At 40.6% G+C, this 19,934-nt stretch overlaps 1 protein-coding gene across 1 annotated transcript in view; it reads right to left on the bottom strand.

Moving 5' to 3' along the window:
* Window positions 1-19,934, bottom strand: part of CD79A (CD79a molecule) — a 43,229-nt gene that overhangs the window by 20,413 nt on the left and 2,882 nt on the right. The window contains exon 2 of the mRNA XM_044079429.1: window positions 16,561-16,682. Coding sequence (XP_043935364.1) covers window positions 16,561-16,682 — 122 coding nt within the window. The remainder of the gene's footprint in view (window positions 1-16,560; window positions 16,683-19,934) is intronic.

The following is a 19,934-nucleotide window of genomic DNA, read 5'->3' as shown; positions in this document are numbered from 1 at the left end:
TTGATCCCTTCCGAGTCAGTTGGAATATATAGTTTGCAGGGGGTGTGGGGGGGTTTGTCCCTGCAAAAATTTGAATAGCAGTGTAAACATTTCACTTACCTTTGCTCCTATATGGACTTTGCATGTGATATTCTACATAAATGTTGAATCTGCTGAATTCGTTCAGCAGATTCGACATTTTCACCTACTTAATATGCAGGAATTTGACATTGACTTTTGATAGTAAATAAGTTTTATTGTCAGCATTGAGATTTTGATAGTAAACCATATATATATATATATATATATATATATATATATATATATATATATATATATATATATATATATATATATATATATATATATATATAGATCTACTGAAGTTAATCTAAACTTTAATAGACTGAAACTAAAAACATTGACTGCATAAGGTCAAAAAAAATGATTGACTCCCTAAGGAGCATGCTTCATGGCACAACCTTGGACAATGCAAAAGAAAACTACTGTTTTTTGCAGGAAGGAAAGCCCCTCTGCACCCCTACATCCCCTACTAATTATATATACTAATCCTGAAACCACACAATTCACAGGGAAGGAGCATATTCCCTAACGCCAGTGATTGTCAGTCTCGCACACCTGTCAAATATATATATATATATATATATATATATATATATATATATAGACACACACACACACACACACACACACATACTTTTTTAATCTTATTTATTTTTCAGCAATATATGTAATGACATACACTAGGTATTTCTGTGTGCAGTGGTTTCCAACCGTATTGCTACATCTTATATAAATCATACAATTGTGGCGCTCCTTTCACCAGTAACCATTCTGCAAGCCATCTAAAATAACACATGCATACAATCATATATTGGCATATCTATATAAATCATCTTTTTATTTGCATTATTCATTTATTTAAAAGATATGTATTTAGTGGGTCTTTTCTGGTTAAAATAATATATGATTACTAGCCACCTGGTGGTGTGAATATTGGCTCTAGATGATTGTCACTGTTGAAGTGATGTACCAACCCCATATGCAGAAATGGGAAAAGGGGTTGAGGGAGGATGGATGGATATGACTGAATTTAATATTTGCTACTTGAGCACCACAACACTTGAGCTATTCCTTTCAGTCATCTCAGCTGAAGGTTTCAGACATTGCCTGAATTCTGTGACTTGTTTTAGCTATCTCCCTTGCTACACACTCTCTTTAGCATCATCACCATCATCATCTCTGTGATGTCCCCATACTGGGCCAGTAGTTGAGGAGTTTGAATCCTCACCACTGACACTGGAGAGAGACGTTCACTTGCAATACAAATGAATACACACAGTATTTCCAGATACAGATCTCCTGGCATCAAGCACAATTTTGCTTAAGAGCACAAAGGGCACACACTCAGCCCAGGCTCTGAGTGTCTCTATCTGTCTCCCTCCAGGTCCCCAGTAAAGCTCCCCACTACACTGTAAAACCAGTACTTCATGTCTCTGCTCCAAGTAGCTAACACACATAATATCTGAGATTTTATTTTCACACACACACACACACACACACACACACACACACACACACACACACACACACACACACACACACCTGGGAAAAGCTGGCACAGATTACCCACTCTACCAACTTTGCCAGACTATAAGATAGTTTCATTCCCACCAGTCAGTTACTATAAGGTTCTTAAAAGGGTACCCAATTATACTGAGTGAAGTTAATATTAATACAAATAGTAATGTTGACCAAACAGCCAGGCTTTCAGGAGTGGTCAGAGTTATCACCAAATAAATATGTGCAAATACTCTCAAAGTTTAAATATTTTCTAAAAAAGGACTAGCCACAATGAAAAGTTTAAATATATTTAATAATAAATAATAAAAGAACAAGAAAATACTAAATATCTATTTACTGTAAACACCAGAGTTTCATCATGGGGAATATAAAAAAACAATACCGATGAAAAGTTTCACACAGTTGTTGAAAAACAGTATTTCTACTCTCACTATATTTTCCTAACTAATCTAAAAGAATTACTGTTCCCTGGTTAAGTTACTTACTGAATAGAGCACGGCAAGATGATTTGGGTGAGTGGGCCTTATTGTCAGATCCAAGACAGAATACAGAATGCTGCTGAGAATTCAGTCTCTTCTAATATTTAAACATTATTTCTGTACAGAATGACATCATATACATCTGGTCATCTGAATCTGTTTCTCGCACTATCCCTCATCGTTAGAAGCTACCAAGGTTTAGCACCTATGTGCTACAATATACACAGATAGAGCTTTTGATCAGATGTGGTGCAGCTGCTGGAAGTCATAAAAAACATGCAACCACTTCACTCTTCCTACAGGAAATGCAACCTATTCTCTAGCACAGACATTGCATCTCTAACTCCATTCAGAACTGTGGGATAACATCTTTATGTCTTAACCCATAAAGTAATTTAATTTCAAGAATATTTTGCAAAGTCAGGTGGAGTAAGATTAACCTCTTCACTTCAGTATATGCCATTACAATGTATACATTTAAACAGTTAAAATGATGCATGTCCATCCATTTTCCTTCTAGCAAGGCACACTGTTGATACATTTTAACACAAGCAAACCTCACAAATACATTTTCAGCACAAGCATTTGTACAAATCAGTTTGATATACAAATGACATATAATTATTTACAAAATTCCAGCTAGCTGTGCTGGCATATGTTAAAAATCCACTGCCCTATTACTCCTGGCATGGCTGGCAATACCTCCTATCATCACACCTCTCCCCCCTTTGAATAATCAAGATAGTTTCTCAGGTGCCCCTTGAGAAACATTGCTTAAGGGAAATGAGCCTATCTGGGAATATGTTATCCTATACCCTGTCTTGAGAGCCCATCTGCATTGGCATTGCTAACCCCACTGCAGTCCTGCACTGTCATATCATATGCCTACAACTCTAGGCTCCATCATAGTAACTTGGCATTTTGCTGGCTGGCTCACTGTAGACATAGATCCTCCTTAGACTCTTCCTGCCTTCTACTGCAAATACTCAGCATCAGGGCCTCCCTGTCATGGTAAGATTTCAAGTCAGCATGGTACAATTTGGGGCCCTGCCTCCTGCTTAGCAGTATTAAAATGTAGTCAATATCACTGACCTTACTTACCACTCTGAAGGGTGCCTCCCAAGCTGCCTGCTTATTGTTTCTGACAGGAATGAAAACCATCACCTGCTGCCCCACAGTATACTCTCTAGCTTGAGCATCCCTGTCATACCAGAACTTTTTCTGCTGTTGGACTCCTGCCAGGTTCTCCAGGGCCAAGCCCATAAGCTCCCTGAGCCTTGTACTGAGGTTTAAGACATATGCCACAACAGACTCTTTGTGGGATTCACACACACCCTCCCACTCATCATGAATCAAATCTAAAGGTTCCCCCCACCCTATTCCCCTACAGCAATTCAAAGGGTGAAAAGCCTGTGCATTCCTGTGGTACCTCTCTGTAAGCAAACAACAGATGTGGCAAATATTTGTCTCACTCTCTCTTAAACTGGTCTGCAAATGACCGTAGTGTGGTCTTTTGTGTAGTGTTTAACCTCTACACAAGCCCACTAGTCTGGGGATGGTATGGGGTGGTATTTAGGTGCTTCACCCCACAATGCTTCCACAAACAAGCGCCAGCAGATCTAACATGAAATTGGCACCTCTGTCAGTCAGTACTTCTCTTGAGAAACCTACCCTGCTGAAAAACTCTAACAAAGCATTTGCCACCTTCTCTGACTCAGTGGAGGACAGAGCCATTGCCTCGGGGTATCTAGTAGCATAGTCAACTACCACTAGGATATACTTCTTCCCTGTGTAACTTGGGGTACTCAGAGGCTCCACAATATCCATAGCTACCCTCTGAAATGGCTTCTCAGTCACAGGCAAAGGCATCAAAAGAGCTTTGACCTTGTCTCCTGCCTTGTCTACCTTTTGGCACTGCTCACAAGTCCTGTAGTACCCTGGTACATCCCTTGCAATCCCAGACCAACAAAAGTTTTGCATAATACATACTTTATGCTCATATGACCTGCAAAAGGAATGTCATGGGCTATGGCTAGAAGTGCTCCCTGTTGAATCACTGAATGTCAAAACATTAGAAAAAGCAAAGAAAATGCAGAAGAGTGAATATCCATCATCGTTCTTCTGCTTTAAGCTTCTTTGCCCCTGCACCCCCAGTGTTAGAAGCAATCCCCCCAACACGTGCGCGCACGCGCACACACACACACACACACACACACACACACACACACATACACACACACACACCAAACTTTTATGTACCATATTCTGAGACTGCCATATCTCTGAGAAAACAAAATATTCCAAGAAATGGCCATCTCAGACTTAGTATATGTAAGTCCATTTTTTTGGCAATTCAATCTCAGCATTCCAGGAATTGTAAAAGCAGGTCTCGATGTTTCAGTGATCATCCATTGAGTCAATTTTACTGTATCCTCGTCTGAAGCCCATCTGCCAATAACATGAAGACTCAGCTTCACCAGTGGATTTCTCTCTGTTTGTCCTGAGGCCATTCCCATTTGGCATCTTTTTTTTCAGATGTCAAAACTGACTCCATTGTTTGGCTTATCAAATAACCTGAGACTGTAAACTTGGGATTATTGTCCTTACCTTGCTGATACAACCTCCCTTCAGACAGCAATGAAAGGTGTGTAGTAATAATGGCCTTCATTGTCAAAAATGTAGCATTCTGGCATTTGGTAAAAACTCACTTTATACACTACTATTAGGTAACAATTAAAAGATGACAACATAGTGAAAGACCTTGGATTCCTTGTAGCTGTTAACTTTTCATTGGATACCATATGGCAATTATCATCAGCAAAATGTAAAGCCATCCACGATGTTCAGTGCTTTGCCAGAAAGATAACCGTCCATTATATAGCTCTTATCAGAACAATTATAGTACGGTACCCACTTCTGTAGCCTAGTGACATATCATTTTGTGTTATTGGAGAAGGTACAATTACACATATTGAATGGCTTCAGAGTTTGTCTTACAACCAAAAATAATAACATCCAGAAGCATACTTAGGGTGGGAAAAGAGGGGCAATGGCCCCGGCTGCAAAGTGTTGAGTGGGTGTGATTGGCCAGCCATCATCCCCAAGCATTCTTTAGTGCAGTACTGGCATTTAAAAAAGCCACGATTGTACTTGCGGTCAAACCCGAGTGCTACAGCACTCCATTTGTGGTCTAAACTGTGACAACTGTTTGCTACATTTATAGCTTAATACAAGAAGACAAGAAGTTTTTTTTTTTTTTTTTTTACTAATATGAGTGCCATAGTTCTTAATGCAGGCAAGTAATAAACTGTAGCAACTGTTTGTTATATTTGTAGCAAGCAATTTGCTACAGTTTAAATTAAGACTTTAACTAGTATATGAGCACTGTAGTGCTTCATGCAGGCGGGGTATAAACTGTAGCAACTGTTTGCTACAGTTAAAAGAAGAAACCATTTTTTTTAATGTGCAGGAGGAGGTTTTGGGCAGAGCAAAGAAACAGGAGCTAAAGCATCGCCAGTAAAAAGGAGCAGTTTTTTTTTTTTGCACTTCAGTGGAAGAGATAGCTGGGTGGGTGCGGATGTTATTATAGCAATAGGGTTATTCACTTTAAAAGCTGATGGAGTGCGGCATTCGGTTGTGGTATTGGCACAGGGTGTTGATTGAGCCAGCTATGCTTCTAATAGCATCTCTGCAGTTTGTATATCTAATCACCTTTTCAGAGGAAACCTATGCCTGACACATAGACCATTAAAGGACTATAAATTATTTGAAACCTTTTGCTTAGAATGTCTACACCCTGGTGACCTGAACAAAACAGAGCACTCATCCTTGGTAAAACTAATATCAACATACTGTGAAATATAGCAGCTTCATATCTCAAAGACTCCCACTTCTGTGGAATAAAATCTCCCTCTTGGTTAAACTCAGCCCATCAATTCATATCTTCAGGAAGAAAACAGATGACTGTGAGGACACCCATAAGTCCCAACATGGGATCCAAGCCAATAAGCTCATCTGTAGGTCTTGAGTTTGTTCAACAAATTAATGAACCTAAGCAAATGTGTACTGCAAGGTCCAGGAGTGAGACTATGTTTACCTGTGGAAGGATATGTGCCCCCTAGTGGTCAGTTTATGTAAAGTCATTTGTATGTGAGCAGAGTTCATCCCTGTACCTATTCAAGCAAATCTTGGATCAGTAGATGGAGAATTGTAAATATAGCTCTTGTTTGGCACATCTCTCTCTATTAGGGAGAGAGAGAGAGAGAGAGAGAGAGACAGAAAGCTTAAAATACTCAACACCCATGCATAGGTATATATACGCCTTAAAACAAAACCTATCAAATTTTACTGGGACACACGGCCAGACTTTAAAAGCCCCCTTGGGTCAATAGCCTAGTATTCTGCTATGATACTACGGATTAATTCTGTTTGATGATTGGTGCATGCACTTATATCACAGTGTGCATCAGAACTGCCTGTTTCTATATGAGAAAAAGTATGTATTTCCCAGTGTGCCACATTCTTATACATACATTTCTGCTTAAATTGTTGTGTATGATTTTTTTGTCTCATCTATTAAAAGAGAAAACTGTGTTTTAAATGTCTTAAGTACTTGGCATTCGTGGCGCTACAGCAGTAGCATTGTTGCCTCACAGCAAGAGGTTCTCCTGTTCGATTCTCAGCTGGAGTGCCTTCTGTGTGGAGTCTGCATGCCCTCCCTGCAGTCAAGTGGTCTCTGAAAGGCATGTGTGAATGGGTGTGCCTTCGCTGAAGGTTGGGTGTTGGGCTGGCAACTTGGCACCATAAAAATCAACTGCCAATCATTAGCGGACCAGAGTTTCGCTGTGGCGTTCCCTAACCAGCAAAAGTCAAAAAGACAAACAAGTAACAGTACTTGGCCAGGCAGGCTGGAACAAATTACTTCTCTGTATGTACAGGTGTACTAAAATGTACTCCTAATAGCTTAAACTATTATCATCTTGGATACATATATCAGGCATATAGTCTTTAGTGACTGCAAATAAATATGGTGTAAAGTGTTTGCTCTAATACTTGAAATATCCATTCCTTGTAATTGTAAAACTGACTGACACATATTATCATCATGACAAATACAAATAAGTGAAACATATTTGTCAGAATGAAAGGCTGGTGCTGTAGTTTGTCCTGCATATAACAATAAATAAACATGTCTTAAAATGGCTAGTAAGAAATTATTTTGTTTAGATAGAAAAAATCAGCAGTAAGGTCATTTAACATTGCTGAAAGTAAGAAATGTAAAATCAGAACGTTATGCTTGACAAACAGGATAATTAAAAACTTGTTTTTCTTAAATTATGGCTGCTGCAGAGAAAATGTGTCAATGGATGTCGCCTCCTTGTGATTAAAACAGTTATTGATTGATAGTGGTTAATGCTCTTTCACATGTTTTCTTATCACTTTGTTAGTCAGTAGTTAAATATGACTGTGAACCCCCTTATCAAAAATAATATTACAAGTAACTTTTTTAGAATAATTATGCTGAAATATTTCTTATAATATATACAGAGTGTTGCTTATTATCCCCCTTTGCCACAGTTACACTGCTCTGCCATTCTCAACCTTACACAGTTATATTCTTCATTAGGTATGCTTGTGAGCAGTTACTCTGCCCCTGACTTATCACTGTGTAAAGTTGTTCTCTCACTTATTACTGTGTACAGTTATGTTCACTTTAAGGTATCACAACAGTTACACAGCCCCTCACTTATCACTGTGTACAGTTATGTTCACATTAAGGTATCACAACAGTTACACTGCCCCTCACTTATCACTCTGTACAGTTATGTTCACATTAAGGTATCAGGGTGTACAGTTACACTGCTCCTCATTTATCACTGTATACAGTTATGTTCACATTAAGGTATCACAACAGTTACACCGTCCCTCACTTATCACTGTATACAGTTATGCTCACAAGTATCATGGTGTACTGTTACACTGCCCCTAACCTATCACTGTGTACAGTTATGTTCACATTAAGGTATCATGGTGTACAGTTACACTGCCCCTCACCCATCACTGTGTGCAGTTATGTTGACATTAACTTATCATGGTGCACAGTTACACTGCCCCTCACTTATCATGGTGTACAGTTACGTTCCCAGAAAGGTATCATGGTACACAGTTACACTGTCCCTCACTTATAACTGTATATAGTTACATTCACATTAAGGTATTTTGGTGCATTGTTACACTGCCCCTCATCCATACAGTTAAGTTCACATTAAGGTATCATTGTGCATTATTACACCACCCCATTTATCACTGAATACAGTTATGTTCACATTAAGGTATCATTGTGTATAGTTACATATCCCCCCACTTATCACCGTATACAGTTAAGTTCACATTAAGGTATCATGGTGCATTATTACACTGCCCCTCATTTATCACTGCATACAGTTATGCCCCCAGTAATATATCACAATGCACAGACACACTGACCCTCACTTATCACTGTGTACAGTCATGTTCCCTCACTTATCTCAGTATATAGTTCATAGGTTCATAGGTTCATACTAGGCTATCTGCCCAAGGGCATTTATAAGCCTAGCCATCCATTGGTCCATATTTTGAGACCCTTTATCCGGGCATTGTACTCAATCATAGGTCTAATAAGTGATGAGTACAGGGGACAAGGTATGTATGACTACATTTTCATTCATAATAGGGTATCGTATCGTGGTACATTGTTACACTGCCCCTCATTTATCACTGTATAGAGTTATACTGTCAGAAAGGTGTCATGGTGCACAGTTCCAATGTCCCTCAGTTATCACTGTATACAGCTATGTCACCCATCAGGTATTATTGTTAACAGTTACATGGATTTTCATTTATCACTGTATCCATTTCTATTTCCCATTAGTTATTGTATGATTTAAAAGGCATACTGTTTCTCTGCTTATTACTATGTACATTGGTGACCCCAAGTATTACTGTAAGTAGATGCATTGTCCCACAGTTATTAGTAAGTACAGTTATATCCCCCATAAGATATCACTGCATACAGGTATACTGCTCCTCAGCTATCAATGCAGACTTATGTCTCCCATCAGTATCACTGCAGATGGTAATACCACTCCTCAGTTATCACTACACATAGTTATGCCCCCATCTTGGATCACTGTGAAGTTATACTGCTCCTCATTTTATCACTTAGTACAGTTACAGTGCTGATTAATTTATTGTTGGATACATTTACATGGCCCCTCAGATACGACTGCATGCAAATATGCCACACATCAGATGTCAATCTCTGTTAATACCAAAGAATGCAGTTACGTGTTCTTTCAATTACTGTAAGTAGTTATGCTGCTGATTATTTATTAATATGCATGGTTGTGCATCCCCCAGGGTGTCAGTGTGTGCAATTATGTTTACTAGCTATCTCTGTGTACTGCTAAATGATCCCAGTATCTCAGGTAGCATGTGCACTTATATTTCTGACTGAATATCAATGTGCCCAGATATGTTCATGATTAATTATCATTGTATACACTTCCTTAGACGTAGTCCTTCTGGTACAACTGCATATCGAAATGTTGCTGAACAGTTATCACTGTATGCAGTTGGAATGACTATAAGGTCCACTTATACTGCTGATTTGCTGTCACTGCATACTGTTATGTGGTCCCTCGTGTGTCACCATGTGCATTATGTTACATTTCTCTGTGCAAGGCTACCATGTTGTTCAAGTATTAGAGTGAATTTTTACATCATTCCCTTCCCCCTTTAGACTGGGCAGATGCCTTTCCCTTGAACATCAGGATGTCAGTGATATGAGAGGGATGTCTTCCTAGAATATGTTTTGCTCTTTCTTACCCTGGTCCCTTTCCATACAAAAGAGAGGTCTGGAAAGAGCAGCAACTAGCTTGGAAACAAGGATTTCCATGGGTAAGCCCAACCAGAAGGCCTGCAAGCAATCTTGCCAAGGCAGAGATCAACTCTGAGAAAGGTGAGTGCCTCGTCAGGGTACTAGAGAAATATAAGGTAGGGAGAAGGGTGACTTGGGCACCCACTTCAACCCATAGAAGCCGACTGGAAAGGAACCAGAGGGCAGGTGGGGTGGAAATAATACAGTAACAGTGAACATACCCAAACATCTATAATTATGGTCAGTTTCTACACACTGTACTATGCTCATCATATGTTTCACTGTTGCTAATCAGACTTTTGAAATTTCCAAAGCATATGGACCAGTGGGTTGCTGGCCCTGAGTGGGAATAGGTTGCAAGATGATCTGTAGGATAGCTGTGGCAAGCTACACCCTTATTCTAGAGGTGGTAACCAGTTTACATTGCTCAAAGAAAGTATGGAAAGATGACCATGTAACTGCAAGTAGGACAGTTTGATTACTGTCCCCTCTCAGAAGTGCAGCACTGGCTCCTGGGTCCCTAGTGGAGTGACCTTTAACCTGCCATGGTATTGTCTTGCCAAGAAAGCTGAAAAAGAAGCAAGTATAGTATACTAGACATTTTGATATTGTTTACTTGGAAACAGGCTTCCTTTCGTCTCCCTTTATAAAAAATGAACAGCTGTTCAGATTGCCTTACTTCACCCAGTAATGTCTCAGTTGTCTATACACATAAAGGGGGTATAAAATATTCTCTGTTTTGCTCTGAGGAGCTAGGAAAACACAGGCAGGAAGTTAGCCTGATTAAAAATAGTCATATTACAAAAGTTAGGAAGAGGTCTAATAAATTGGTTTTCCATGCAACACATTTTAAAAAAGCAGAAGTAGCTGCTTCAAAGAGAGGTCAGGTAAGCTTTTCTAGAGACAGCTGAAGTCCTAGAGCTTTCTGTTTTTGGTTGATCTAAAATGCAGGACTCCTTTAAGGAAATGCTTCCATGATGATAAGAAGTGGAGAGGGTGGCCTGAAAAAATCAATCATGCTGTAAGCATTAGAACTTTCAGTTTGGAATGTAAGTGACCCCTAGTTCTGGGTCAAGATGTCCACACATTGGGACAGCAGAACACATTCTATCCTTACCAGGCTAGTAGCATGGAGGACCAATGCTGTCTGGGCCATAAGCTGGATTCTAATAGCATTTTTGGACTTTCATCTTTGATCTTTTGTATCAATCAGTGGTTAGGAGATGTTTGTCTTTTCGGCTTTTCCCGGTTAGGGGTCGCCACAGCGGAACTCCGGTCCGCTAATGATTGGCAGTAGATTTTTATGGTGCCGAGTTGCCAGCCTGACACCCAACCTTCAGCAAAGGCACGCCCATTCACGCATGTCTTTCGGAGGCCACTCAACCGCAGGAATCGGTGGTTAGGAGATAGTGGAAATCTGAGTAACAGAAGCCCTCTCCATCAGCTAGGTAGACATATCTTTCTAAAATTTTTCCTTCAATCGGTGGTTAGGAGATATTGGAGGAAAACCTTAGAAAAATAGGTCTACCTAGCTGATGGAGAGGGCTTTTGTTGCCCAGATTTCCACTAATATTGCCTTGGTACAAACCTTCTTGAGCTATCTGTTTAGTGAAGAAACAGAAAGGTCTATTTCTGACACATTCCAACTGTAAATTAAATTCAGAAAAATGTCCCTCTTCTGCATCCACTTATTCCTGCTTAGCTGGTCTGACAATTAGTTTTCCTAAGACAGAATGTATGATACCCTGAGGGCCACACGACTCCCATGCTTGCCCTGAGGGCCACACATGACTCCCATGCTTGCACAGTCAACCTGCCTGTGCAACAGGTAGGAGTGAGACCCCCTGCTTGTTGATGTACCACACCACTGCCACGTTGTCTATTGTGATGTGTATGGTCCTGGTGGCCAAACTGTTTTGAAAACTTTTATTAATGTGAATACCACCATTCGTTCTTCAGTACTGATGTGTCTTTCCCTCTGGTTATAATCCCGTGTTCCCTGGATCCTCATGTGAATACCACCATTCGTTCCTCAGTACTGATGTGTCTTTCCCTCTGGTTATAATCCCGTGTTCCCTGGATCCTCATGTGAATACCACCATTCGTTCTTCAGTACTGATGTGTCTTTCCCTCTGGTTATAATCCCGTGTTCCCTGGATCCTCATGTGAATACCACCATTCGTTCTTCAGTACGGATGTGTCTTTCCCTCTGGTTATAATCCCGTGTTCCCTGGATCCTCAGTTCACCTCAGTGAGCTCCCCAGGCAAAGTAAGAGGAATTCTTGATGAGCATCTGGGTGACTGGATGCAGTTTGAAGGTCATTCCTTGACTAGGGTTCCACTTGCTGAATCTGCTATGCAAGCTCTCTTTTGATTGAGGAAAGCAGTGAAATAAGGAACTGTAGAGACAGGGAATGTCAGATGCATCTAGTTCTAAGGCACCATTCTGGCTTCCTCATGAAGCCCAGCAGTCTTAGAAACTCCTTTGCATAAATCTGACTCAGCAGAGTTATTGACCAGAAGTAGTTTGCTAGAAAGAGTACATTGTCTGAGGGAACGGGAATGCTCTACATTCAGCAGTGCTCCCAGGGATAGGACTTCCTAGAGGGTATCATGTAGAACTTTGACAGGTTTAGAGAAAGCACTAATCTGAAAGTAAATTAGAGTGGATTAGAGGGATTTTTGGGTATCCTCCAAGGCTGGTACTTGGATCAGACAGTCATATAGGTAGGAATAGATATGAATACCTTTGGTTCTCATACAGGTAGGAATAGATATGAATACCTTTGGTTATCATACAGGTAGGAATAGATATGAATACCTTTGGTTATCATACAGGTAGGAATAGATACAAATACCTTTGGTTATCATACAGGTAGGAATAGATACGAATACCTTTGGTTATCATACAGGTAGGAATAGATACGAATACCTTTGGTTATCATACAGGTAGGAATAGATATGAATACCTTTGGTTATCATATAGGTAGGAATAGATACGAATACCTTTGGTTATCATATAGGTAGGAATAGATATGAATACCTTTGGTTATCGTACAGGTAGGAATAGATACGAATACCTTTGGTTTTGCAAAATGCAATTACTAAAGCCACTCATTTTGTGAACACCGAGGGTACAGCAGATAAATCAAGATGTGAAGAGGAGAGGAGATAATGGGAATCCCCTGCTTAAAACCTAAGACCTCTTCTGTGTCTGATGGCTGAGGGGTTATGTAGATAGACATCCTTCAGATCTAGATTGACCAAGTAAACCCATAGAAACTTCTGTAGAAGAAGACTTTGCATGGATAGCATTTTGAATTTTGACAGTTTTAAGAACATTTTTAGCCATGACAGATGTAGAATTGATCTACAGAGTCTGTCATTCTTTGTAACTAGAAACAGTCTGGAGTATAATCCTGTACTTTCTTCCCCTTTAGCACTCTTTTAGGGTCTCCTGTATGAGCAGTTCATGCAGAACAGACTGAACTAAGTGTCTGATCTGCGTGAACTGAAGGGATATCTAAGAAGTGTGGTATTTTTATGAACTGCAGTCTGTATCCCTGTATCGCATTCTTTAGTGCCAATTTGTCTTGTGCAAATGTCATTCATTAAACAAGCATAGCCTCCCCCCAGTTTAGTGTACAAAAGGTGATGGATTGGGAATGTTTGAGGTTATGTGTTAGGTGGTTTTTGGAAATGCAAATGGAGGGTCATGAAAGTCATAGTTATCCCCTCTCTGAGTCTCAGCCCTGAGGGCCCCAGTGCTTTCTTTATCAGTCACCTTGCCATTTTTCTTATTGTTGTTTGACTTTTTCTTGTCTCTGGCATAAAGGCCAGCTTTTCATGATGTAGTTTCTATTGTCATTTGGTACAGGGCAGAGAAAAGAATACTTGACAGACTGAGTAGTTTTCACATTTCCCTCTATTTTCTTGAATACCTATTCTGCAGAGGGTCCATACAGAAGCTCCTTTTCCAATGAAGCGTTAAAAAGATCCTTAGCCAAGCATGTATGATTCACACTGACCCTGCAGCTCTTGCCCTATATGGTGCATCCACAGTATCATGTTCACATTTTATGGAATGCCTGGCCACCTGGGAACTGAGATTGTGCAATGCAATTACTTTGTCTTTTAGGTCATTGTCCTGTATGTTCTCAAATTTGTGCTTAGGTTGAGGCTGAAAAATCCTCTGGAACTTCAGCATGTGTGTCTGGTTGTTTAAAGCCATGAAGGCTTGTGTAGCAAAGATGTATATCTTCTTCCACAGTCTGTCAAGAATCTACTTATCTCTGACATGGAGAATTGTATTCCATGATGCAGCCACAACAGTCACCTTGCTGGCATCCATGGACATCAATGATGGAGCTGCAGGAGGGTTCTTATACAAGTATTGGAAGGAATCCTCCCCTTGTAAAAAAAAATCAGGCTTTCCAGGAGTAGGAGCTTGGGAATCAGGCATCAAAGATGCATTAGCAGATGCATCACCAAGGCTTTAGTTACTAGAGAAATGGCAAACGGCTTGGGCAGTCTAAAGAAGGCCCTGGAGCTCCCTGGATCTAACCTGGACCAGAGTGAATTCCTTGGCCTCCTATTTGAAGTGGTTCTTCATCCTTTAAAAGGTCTTTCAAATGAGATATCCTCTGGTGGGGATGCGAATAATAGGGTGTTCTCAATGTCAGACTCATAAGCAGAGAGGAAGGACATCTGATCCACCCAGGGCAGTTCATATGCCTCTGAATCAGAAGAGTAAATCTTCAGAAGGGGAGACATCTCTTCTTCTTTCCAAAAGAACAAATCCCTAACACTGATTTCTTTTCAGCAGATGGGTTAATGTTCATTAGGAAAAAGACAAAATCCTAAGCCAGCTTTACCAGGTCTTGGAAGGGAGCTTGGTGTGGAGTTTGAAAAAGAGGTCCCAGTCAGAAGCTGAAGAGGCAAGATAGTGGGCATTTGCTTATGCTTATATGGCTTGGTCCTGGGATCATGGAATGAAACAGCCATAGAGAGCTCAGAATACAGATGTCTGAGATCTCAGTCTGAGAACAGCAACCTCTTCAAAAACAAGGACTGAGTGGACTCCACCCAATCTCGTCTGTCTCTCAGTTATAGCAACACAAATGTCAAAATCAGATGTCCACAGAGAAGTGTCTGAACTGACCAACACATGAAGGGATTTGGCTTGGGAGGACATGTCATCAACCAAGTGTCTTCGGTGGAAGTAGATGTTGGGATAAGGGGGTTGCAAAAGCACTTCACTGAACCAGCACCCTCAAGCCTAAGGAAACCTCCAACCTCAGATGAGGTGCTATTAGTCTCCTAGTACTTCTCCTTAAAGGACTTCTCAAAAAGATTTTTTTTTTCTAGAAAGGACATCAGGGAAGGATTTTGCCAATGCCATAGTTGTCTTTGGCCAGACATGTGACTTTTTCTAACCAAGATACTTCTGGAGAGATTTTACTCTATACTTTTCTTCAAGTTGAAACTTGCACAGTGAAGACAGCTGATCCAATATGTTTAGGCTCCAAGCAAAAAAAAAACACATTTAACATAAAAATATTTGTGGGGAATTTGCTTCCCACAGGCAATGAAGTTATCAACCTTTTTCAGATTTTGAATCTGACAACTAGTGAACCTTGATTCCCCAAAAGCTATACAAGACATGCACAAAAAATACAGCACTGAAATAGGATAATAAACTTTCTCCAATGGGCTTCTTATCTGTGATATGTGGAGCCAGGCCAAATGACAGAGTGAATACATTTTGGAACTGCGCATCAACCTTGATATGAAATGTGACAAAAAAGAACCAAAGATCGCAGTGGCAGACATTTCTCTTAGGTCACTGATGTCCTCATATCAAGGGGGAGGATGTCTACCTGCCCTGGGGAAGGATGGGTGCTAAGTTCTGGAAGATGGGTCGAACATCAGGCCTGCAGTGGCTAAGTCCTAACTGTATTTACTGTTACAATGAAATATATAATGAACATGACTGTGTGCAGCTCTGGGTGAATAGTTATTTCATGCATTAGTTATTACTGTGCGCAGTAGTGTAAACTTAGACTGGGGATAGTTATGTGATCCCCTTCTTTCTTCTTCATGAGTAAACAGCTCATTAGTTATACTTGTATTCATTTAAATGTTCTGCCTTACATCACTGTGTGTTTTAATGTAGCCTCTTGCTGTGTCTTCACTGTATAAGATTCCACGTTTCTTACATAATCACTGCTTACTGTTTTTAAAAACATTTAGGAACAATATGGCTATTCATTCTCTAAGGTATCATTATAAGGTTATCACGCTGTACAGTTATTTGGCCCCCTCATTTACAGCATTAAGTAGTTTTGTCGTCCCCATTATCCATCTGTGCTGTTAAGTGCCCTCACTGAGCTCTGTACCATCATACTCCTCTATCAGTAATGCTAATTAATATTTATGTAACCCCCTCATCTGTACAACTATATGGTTTCTCCTGGTCACTCTATAAGAGTGGAAAGCCCTTCACATACCATTATGTACTTTAATGTATTTAAAGTTAAATGACCTTCTTTTACCATGGCTCTCACTAGACAGCCTCACCTTACACAGCAGCACTGTCCCAGGTATGACAACTAAGACAAGCAGCAGGATGCCTTCTGCTGTCATGATGTCATTCTTCACCGATTCGCTTAGGTTCAGAAGGTTGTTCATTGGTGGAGCATCTAAATGAAAGAGACAGAGCCAGTATTACTAAACATAGAATGCCATCCCAAGATCTTGTTCTATTTTTTTAACTCTTGAAGAAATCAGCTACTAAAGTAATGCCACCATGTAGTCTTGTCTACCTGAACAAAACTTTATCATTACATTTAAGAACTGTAAGGGAATTTAATGGTGGTTACGCTTTTTAAAAATGTAACCAAGATCTTGAAGTTTGTGTGGAAGCACTCTTAGAACTTATTTTAGAGACTTCAGCACCTAAAATAAATATTAAAAATAAAATCTCACTGTAGTGCTATTAATTTCATTCTAGTAGCTTCTAGGCAACATCCAGTTATTTCACTATAAGCCGGTTGTACAGTTTGTCAGTCAGCCTACTCTTCTTGGTCACCCAAGATGCATTGCTCTTTCTAGTTTCTCCAGAAATAAGAGCACTCGACACTGTGAAGCAGGTAACCTGCTGTCTAAAGAAAAATGGAACCTACTCTCCCTCTCCCTGGCTGCCCAAACTGCATTGCTGTGTAGAAGTAGTGCCTCCAACCTGCTTCTTTGTTTCAAAATTCTGTTGAAATGTATTACTTAGTTGTCAAGATTATGTCTTCTGTAGCCACTTAAGTTCCTTGCACTGCAAACATGTCAGCCATTTACTGATTTGCTTGTGGCAATATGACTTCCTCTAAGTGGAAGATACCTATCAGAATCCTGTTAGCTTGGAATCTTATGATCTCCTAACACTTTATCCAATTTTTAAGCATCAGTCAATAGTGAACTTATTAAAAAGAAAGTACTTTTTTACCTGCACTTAAGTTGCCTAGCTTTTGGAACTGTGTTCTATATTGCATGATACTGTTTCTGCATTTTATGTTCTATTATGAGTAAATCTGTTTGGCTTTGGTGTAAGAGTCATCTTGGACTTAAATACTGATTGCTCTAAGTAAGAGACACATTGCTGTAGGTTCTGGGTAGCATACAGTACTCAGACTTTAGATTTCATTTGGTTTTCATTGGTTCTTTTGTTTTCTTGTCAATCTCCTCTCCGGTCCAGCTGGTGAATCTGGGAATCTTGAGGCAATGTTACAACTGCCTCAATCTCCTCTCCGGTCCAGCTGGTGAATCTGGGAATCTTGAGGCAATGTTACAACTGCCTCATGTACACAAACAACCCTCTCCTCCTCCCAACAAATTCCAACACATGTGAGAGATGCAACCATATAGCCATACTGGAGGCTAAGCTCTCTCAACTCAGTACTGGTGAAACCAGTCAGGAGGAGAAGGAAACCACACTCACTACAATTCCAGTCTCACATAGACCTACCACGACAGCAAACCAAACACATAAACACACAAGAAACATACTCGAGGCTCTAAATAAAAATCTGCCTAAGCAGCAGAGACCTCCAAAGCAGACACCCAAGCAACCGCTACCCCAAAACAAAACACATGCAACACATAGCTCACAAAGCCAGTATGCCGAACATTCACAGCCCTTAAGGCTAAACAACACACCTGATACACTTGTAATAGGTGACTCTATTGTCAGGCACACTGATGTCCCGCTCACCAGGCTGAACAAGGAGAAGGTCACGGTGAGCTGCCTGTCGGGCGCTAGGATCCGCCACATAACACAAGCACTCAGGTCACTCCAAGGTAAGTACAAATATGACTCAGTCATTGTCCATGCTGGTGTGAATGACCTGAGACGTACCTCCCTGGACTACATGAAAAGAGACATAGAGGAGCTCTCTGAGCATGTAGCCCAGGCCGGTATGGCCCTGACCTTGAGTAGCATCTTACCCTCACCAAGAATGATGCCACAATATGAAGACAAGATGATCAATTTCAACAATTGGCTTAAGTATTGGTGTCATTTAAAGGGGATCCAATGCCTGTCAGCCTGGGATGACATACTCGACAAGCCACGATGCTTCGCTAGGGATGGCTTGCACCTGTCACCCCTGGGCTTTTGGATATTGGCAAAGGCTCTTGCTACCCCCATAGTGCCTTTTTTAGGCAAGTCTCAAAAGACAAACCCACCTCCATAGGTATCACAAGGGATAAGAAACTAAGAGTAATGCTACTCAATGCCAGAAGTCTAAACCTCAAGATGCACGCACTCGAAACTCTCCTTAGCATGGAGGAAATCGATATCTGTGCAATAACAGAAACCTGGTTCAAGGCTCCAGAGAGCACCTCAGGACTACCAGGTTATACCTCATACCATGCTTTTCGGCCCCAAAACTTGGACCGTACCACAAAAGGAGGGGGAGTATCAATATTCGTCAAAGATGCCCACACCTCCAGGTTGGTGGCACAGCACAAAGCATCAGAGACTATCCATGTCTAACTAACAGTGGGTAAAACTGCCTTCCAGTTTATAGCCTGCTACAGACCACCCTCCCAAACCCAGGAACCCCACTCGGCTTTCCTGAGAACACTGGAAAATATGAAGGTCTCTCCAAACACCATTATATTGGGCGACTTCAACTACGCAAACATAGACTGGGAGCATTACTCTAGCTCCAACACCCTAGCCCAAAGGTTCCTAGAATTTATAAACTCAAATGCTGTGGAACAACTTGTTACCACTCCCACTAGAGTTGAAAACATACTGGACCTGATCATCACCAACATGGGGACTCTGTGCTCAAGACCAGAAGTGTATCCCTCACTGGTAAGATCAGACCATAGACTAATCTCACTGGATATTCACATCCCGACTCCACCCCCTGCCCTGAAAACCACAGTGAAAAACTTCTCTAAAGCAAATTTCACACTCCTCAAAACTGAGGTGGAATCCTTCAAAGCCCCCGGGCCTGTGGAAAATATGGCCCAGACCGCAGAATCCTTTATAAACGCATTCTATGAACACCTTCAGGAATGCATGGATCATGCAATCCCAAATAAAACCAAGACCCAATCCTCCAAAGGCAGACGTCCTGTCTGGTGGACCCCAGCCATAAACAAACTATACAATAGAAGGAGGAAGCTACTACATGATAGAGCAAAATCCCAAAAAGGGAAGGCATCTCTGATCAGTATTAGCAAAAAACTACGGGCACTCATAAAATCGTCTAAGGCCAGCTTCAAGAGAAAAATTGCACAGGACACTAAGGATAATCTCAAGGCTTTCTTTAGTTATGTTAGTAACCTGGGTGGGAATTCCCAGACATGCTCAGAATTAGTCCAAAATGACAAAAAATACACCAAACCCACAATGATCAGTATTTAGGGACTTACGGGCACATCATAGCTGA

The sequence above is a fragment of the Protopterus annectens genome, chromosome 8.part0 (genome assembly GCF_019279795.1).
Source record: "Protopterus annectens isolate FY-2018-M chromosome 8.part0, PAN1.0, whole genome shotgun sequence".
NCBI lineage: Eukaryota > Metazoa > Chordata > Ceratodontiformes > Protopteridae > Protopterus > Protopterus annectens.
The sequence above is the reverse complement of the archived record's forward strand: the minus strand, read 5'-3'. Positions and strand labels throughout refer to the sequence as shown.